The 5994-nt window shown below is 58.0% G+C and overlaps 1 protein-coding gene and 1 non-coding gene across 2 annotated transcripts; one reads left to right on the forward strand and one right to left on the reverse strand.

Annotated features, from left to right (window-relative positions):
* Positions 1-81: 81 nt before the first annotated feature.
* TRNAA-GGC (transfer RNA alanine (anticodon GGC)) lies at positions 82-154 on the forward strand. Its single transcript has one exon. It is a non-coding gene; the product is annotated as a tRNA-Ala (tRNA).
* Positions 155-3635: 3481 nt separating this feature from the next.
* LOC114354838 (protein PIF-like) lies at positions 3636-5120 on the reverse strand. The gene has a single exon (XM_028307407.1). It carries the CDS (start codon positions 5118-5120, stop codon positions 3636-3638), a length of 1485 nt encoding a protein of 494 aa, XP_028163208.1.
* Positions 5121-5994: the final 874 nt, after the last annotated feature.

Below are 5994 nucleotides of genomic sequence, written 5' to 3' on the forward strand. Positions count from 1 at the left end.
TTATTTAATTTTTAGCGTTAAGAGTCGCACGCTGGCCGTAACAGCGTATTACACTTGAAAATTTCGACGGGTTCATCCAGTGTCTAAGTAGCTCAGTTGGAAGAGCAGTCGCCCGGCAAGCGGAAGGTCGTGGGTTCAATTCCCGCCTTAGGCAGTTCGATTTTTTCAAGTTATTTATAATCTTTCCGTAGTTTTTTCAATTTGAACATGCCAGTCAAGTCCCGCGTCTACATGGACCCCCAGATACTTCATACTACTAACCAATTCTAGTGGTTTACATTGGCAAATGCCAGGGGAGTTTTCGTGACAAGTGTGGACAATCACGTGCTCGGAATCAGGGTCAAGGTTTTTTAATAATAAAAGATTTTGATATGTCAAATCGAACAAGCCGTGTTTTATCTAAGTTAAGGGTAAGTAGGTTAATGGATAACCACTTCATCACAATCTTTATAGCATTTACCGCATTGATTTTGGCGTTCACCCAGCTATCACCATGAACCAAGAGTGCAGTGTCGTCTGCATAGGTAAATATACTACAGTTATGGAGTGACATACTGCACAGCTCGTTAATATAAATGATGAACAGAGTTGGCCCTAAAATGCTGCCTTGTGGAACTCCGTAAGATACGCGTTCTTCGCAGCTTATCAGGGAACCAATTTTCACGCACTGGGTACGGTTGGTTAGGTAGCTTGAAAAAATGTCAAGGGGGGTGCCACGGATGCCAATAGCTTCAAGTTTGGATAGAAGGATTGGGACAGAGACCGTGTCAAATGCCTTAGAAAGGTCCAAAAAGATGCCATAACACTTGTGCTTGCCGTCAACATTGCCAACTAGGGTTTCAACAAATTCAGACACTGCGTCTTCTGTAGATCTGTCGCTACGGAACCCATATTGGTTATCAGACAGGATGCAGTGCTTGTTTAGGTAGTTTTTCAGCGAAGTGTTAATGTAACGTTCCAGAATCTTGGAGAAGGCAGTGAGTACTGAGATGGGCCTGTAGTTTGTGACACGGTCTCTGTCTCCCCCCTTATGGATTGGATGAATAATAGCCTTTTTGAAAGCTGACGGAAAGACTCCCTGGGAAATACAGAGATTAAAAATATGAGTGAGGGGTGGGATCAAGTTATTACGAGACTGTATAATAACACGTGCTGGAATATCATCCCAGCCCGTGGCACAGTCAACCCGTAGGTTCATTATCAGTCTTTCCACCTCAGCCTCGTCAAGTGGAAGTAAGGCGAAGGAATTGATAGTAGGAAACCTAGGAGAACTGTGATTGGGGCTTATAGACTGGGTAGGAGACTGGATTTTTAAGGCTAGATTTTTACCAACATTTGCAAAGAACTCGTTTACAGCATTAATGGAACTCTTAGTGTCGTTGGCGATATAGAGCAGCTCATCAGGTGTTTTATGTAGGCGTTTAGTGTTTGTTATAGTTTTGACAACGTTCCACATGTCCTTGGGATTGTTTTTAGCTTTTTCAAACTCGCATTTTTCGTAGGCAGTTTTAAGTTTCCTTAGAAGCAAATTGCAAAAGTTTCTATATCTTGTGTATGTGGTTCTAAGTATGTAATTTTCGGGGTCCTTTTTTAATTTAAGGTGCATAGAGTCACGGTTGTGTATATGTTACTGAGCTTTTACAGTAACATATACACCGGAGCAAACCCGCTGTAATCCATGGCTTAATTATTTTACTTTTGCGAGGAACTCTTTTTATTTCTTTATGTTTATCAGTTATTGTATTGACTATAGTTATGAGTTTACTAGCAGCTATATCTGGATTATTTTCTTCGAGAATCTGAATAAAGTTGGCCTGGTCTAGTTCAGTTTTTATTGCTTTAAAATTGTAATTAATGATCGTGTTAGATAGGGGTTGGTTTGAGATATCTTTGAGCTTTAATGATAGGAGTACAGGATAATGGTCAGTGATCTCAGTTTGTAACACCGCAACTGTGGCAGGAGATTTGGTCCTTAACATAACATGGTCCAAACAGTTGCCTGCTCTAGTGGGGAGTAAGTGTGCAGGCAGGAGACCCAGGGAAGCCATTAAGTTCAGGTATTCTTCAGAATAAGAGTGCTTGTTACCTTTCTTTATGTCTATATTAATGTCGCCTTTTTTTTTTTTTTTTTTTTTTTGACATGGCCTTCAAGACGGTCTCGATGGTGACTGCGGCTTCGTTGAGGGCACCTCTAACGGTACTCTTTAAGTTGCCGCACGATCCGGTCAGCTTGATGACTGCCTCGGCACTGTCACGGATGGTCCGCTCCATCTCCTCGGCAGTCATGTCAGTCGTCATTAACTCCGCACGGGCACGCGCCAATTTCATGCGGCGTGTGTAGGAGACCGCCATCTCTTCCGGGTCCGGTGAGGCGGCCAGTCTGCCCGCCCCAGAGGTGGTAGGTCTGCCGCAGCTTCGCGGCTTCTTCAAATGCGGCCCTCGAGCGCCACGCCCCCGTCGCCCACTGGCAAGTTTAGGGGTGTCCTCCTCACTATCGGCCAAGTCCCTAGGGAGGGAGCGCTTCACTCCCGCCCGCGAGAGCGAGCTATCCACGCTCTCCGCTAGGGACATGTCGTCCTCCTCTTCGTCCGAGTAAACGCCGGACAGAACAGATATTCTGTCCGATGCGCCGTCGTCAGTCCATGACTCATAACCCTGAGTGTCACGTCCAGCTTGGCCACCTACTCGGGCGACGTCGTCTACCCGCTCGGTGACCGTGTCGCCTACTCGCGCGGGAGTCGCGCTCTGACTGGATGTCGGAGCGGTCTCGACCGCACGCTCGGCGACCTTCTCACTTTTATCAGGTGCCGGTTTCGTCGGGGCCTTCGACCTTGTGTTGGCCGAAGGTGTCGCATGAGGCAGCGGAGGGAACTCGGTCTCCATTGCTGTTTCTCCGTTGGTATCCCGATCCGTTGCCAACGGAGGACGGAGTCGCTGTTCCGGGAGGAGGCGTCCCTCTAGCGCGTCGAAACGTGCGTTGAGCATGACGCCTACTTTTTCGAACACGCTTCGCTCGACGTCCTCCAATGTCTGGCGAGCCTTTCTCTTGGGGGGTGGTGGCGGCGGAGCGGGAGCGGGAGCGGCTGCAACTTGCGCACCGCTCATCGCCTCCTTGAGCCGAGTGATTTCGGCCCTGAGCTCGGCCACCTCCTGTTTTAGTTGGGCGTTGGCGACACCCAACCTGTGTACCTCCTCGTCCTTCTGGCGCGATGACATGGCCTTCAAGACGGTCTCGATGGTGACTGCGGCTTCGTTGAGGGCACCTCTAACGGTACTCTTTAAGTTGCCGCACGATCCGGTCAGCTTGATGACTGCCTCGGCACTGTCACGGATGGTCCGCTCCATCTCCTCGGCAGTCATGTCAGTCGTCATTAACTCCGCACGGGCACGCGCCAATTTCATGCGGCGTGTGTAGGAGACCGCCATCTCTTCCGGGTCCGGTGAGGCGGCCAGTCTGCCCGCCCCAGAGGTGGTAGGTCTGCCGCAGCTTCGCGGCTTCTTCAAATGCGGCCCTCGAGCGCCACGCCCCCGTCGCCCACTGGCAAGTTTAGGGGTGTCCTCCTCACTATCGGCCAAGTCCCTAGGGAGGGAGCGCTTCACTCCCGCCCGCGAGAGCGAGCTATCCACGCTCTCCGCTAGGGACATCGGTCCCGGCGGTCCTCGCGGTCCTCGCGGTCCGCGCGGTCCTCGCGCCCGGTCCACGCCCGGTCCCGGCGGTCCTCGCGGTCCCGGCGGTCCTCGCGGTCCTCGCGGTCCGCGCGGTCCTCGCGCCCGGTCCACGCCCGGTCCCGGCGGTCCTCGCGGTCCCGGCGGTCCTCGCGGTCCTCGCGGTCCGCGCGGTCCTCGCGCCCGGTCCACGCCCGGTCCCGGCGGTCCTCGCGGTCCCGGCGGTCCTCGCGGTCCTCGCGGTCCGCGCGGTCCTCGCGCCCGGTCCACGCCCGGTCCCGGCGGTCCTCGCGGTCCCGGCGGTCCTCGCGGTCCTCGCGGTCCGCGCGGTCCTCGCGCCCGGTCCACGCCCGGTCCCGGCGGTCCTCGCGGTCCCGGCGGTCCTCGCGGTCCTCGCGGTCCGCGCGGTCCTCGCGCCCGGTCCACGCCCGGTCCCGGCGGTCCTCGCGGTCCCGGCGGTCCTCGCGGTCCTCGCGGTCCGCGCGGTCCTCGCGCCCGGTCCACGCCCGGTCCCGGCGGTCCTCGCGGTCCCGGCGGTCCTCGCGGTCCTCGCGGTCCGCGCGGTCCTCGCGCCCGGTCCACGCCCGGTCCCGGCGGTCCTCGCGGTCCCGGCGGTCCTCGCGGTCCTCGCGGTCCGCGCGGTCCTCGCGCCCGGTCCACGCCCGGTCCCGGCGGTCCTCGCGGTCCCGGCGGTCCTCGCGGTCCTCGCGGTCCGCGCGGTCCTCGCGCCCGGTCCACGCCCGGTCCCGGCGGTCCTCGCGGTCCCGGCGGTCCTCGCGGTCCTCGCGGTCCGCGCGGTCCTCGCGCCCGGTCCACGCCCGGTCCCGGCGGTCCTCGCGGTCCCGGCGGTCCTCGCGGTCCTCGCGGTCCGCGCGGTCCTCGCGCCCGGTCCACGCCCGGTCCCGGCGGTCCTCGCGGTCCCGGCGGTCCTCGCGGTCCTCGCGGTCCGCGCGGTCCTCGCGCCCGGTCCACGCCCGGTCCCGGCGGTCCTCGCGCCCGGCCCTCGCGCCCGGCCCTCGCGCCCGGTCCCGGCGGTCCTCGCGGTCCTGGCGGTCCGCGCGGTCCTCGCGGTCCCGGCGGTCCTGGCGGTCCTCAGCGCGCCTATCACCAAATACCGGTGGATCATCGAACTGTGTGGGGACATCACTGACCGTGTGGTGACTTTGTACTGTGTGGGGGCATCTCAACAGTGAAACTGTGTGGTGAAGTGAAACTCTTGTGCCATACCTCTGGATTGCAGTGTTCTTTTTCTGGATTGCAGTGCACACCCTGGACTTTTGGACTGACAGACAGTAAGTGATCAGGATGCCGCTCGCTAGGTCACCACCCCCCACCCGAAGGGTGACCCGTGCGCGATCGCGGGAGGGCACTGAGGCAACGAACACCCTGCCTGTCCCTCGCTCTCCACCCCTCAGTAGGCTCTCTGAGGTGCGCTCCGAGGACAACTCCTTCATGTCCCTGGAGAGTGGGAGTGAGAAGTGCCCGTCTCAACCTAGCTCAGTGGGAACCGCTCGGGCGGATTCACTGCACTCACTGGACTCTGTCGCCTCTGAGATCTGGCGACCTCCTGTGGCTGCCACTCCGCGCTCGCGCAACACTCCTGCCACCAGCGCCTCGCAGTCAACCTGCAAGCGCAAGTTACTGGCCACTCCCTTCCCCAAACCGGACTTCGGAGACACGCTCCTCACCCCGCTGCTTCAAGAGCTCCACGGCCTGATGGCCAGCATACCATCGCTGCTCAACGAGGAGAAGAGCGTGAGGAAGGAGAACCGCGAACGGGCGGTCCAGTGCAGCGTGGACGCGGCTCGGCTGCTTCAGAAAGTGCACCTTAAGCACCTGGAGGTAACTGCATCTTGCCAAGACGAAGGCTCCGCATCAGCGGCACCTGCCACCACCACCGCCGCCACCATCACCAGCAGCCATTGTTGCGAGGAGAAGCTCGCAGCCGCTGTAACTAAGGCTGTGACTCAGGCGGTGAGAACCGAGTTTGGGCGCATGAAGCCCACTTTGCCCGCCCAGCCCACTACTACCAACGGGAAGACCTACGCCGAGACACTTGCCTCCTCAACGCCGGCTCGACCTGAGACCGGGGACACTCAACCCCGGCGACGGGACGAGAGAACCTCACGCCCGGCGCTCATCATGGCCTCTAAGGATCAAAAGGCCGACAGGCAGGCCGTCACCAAGACGTTGCGAGCCACCATCCCATTCCGTGAGGTCAAGTTCACGGCAGCCAAAATTGAAATGCTCTCGCGGGGGAAAGCGAGAGTGGAGTTCGACTCGACTGACCACCTGAAGGAAGCAATGAGGCGCATCAACAACAGTACG

This window comes from Ostrinia furnacalis, unplaced genomic scaffold (assembly GCF_004193835.3).
Source record: "Ostrinia furnacalis isolate ACB-3 unplaced genomic scaffold, ASM419383v2 OfSCF2193, whole genome shotgun sequence".
In the NCBI taxonomy this organism is placed as follows: domain Eukaryota; kingdom Metazoa; phylum Arthropoda; class Insecta; order Lepidoptera; family Crambidae; genus Ostrinia; species Ostrinia furnacalis.

What these genes read in the sequence shown, in the direction of transcription:
- LOC114354838 (XM_028307407.1), bottom strand. Translation starts at nt 5,120, where the DNA reads ATGAAGGAGTTGTCCTCGGAGCGCACCTCAGAGAGCCTACTGAGGGGT.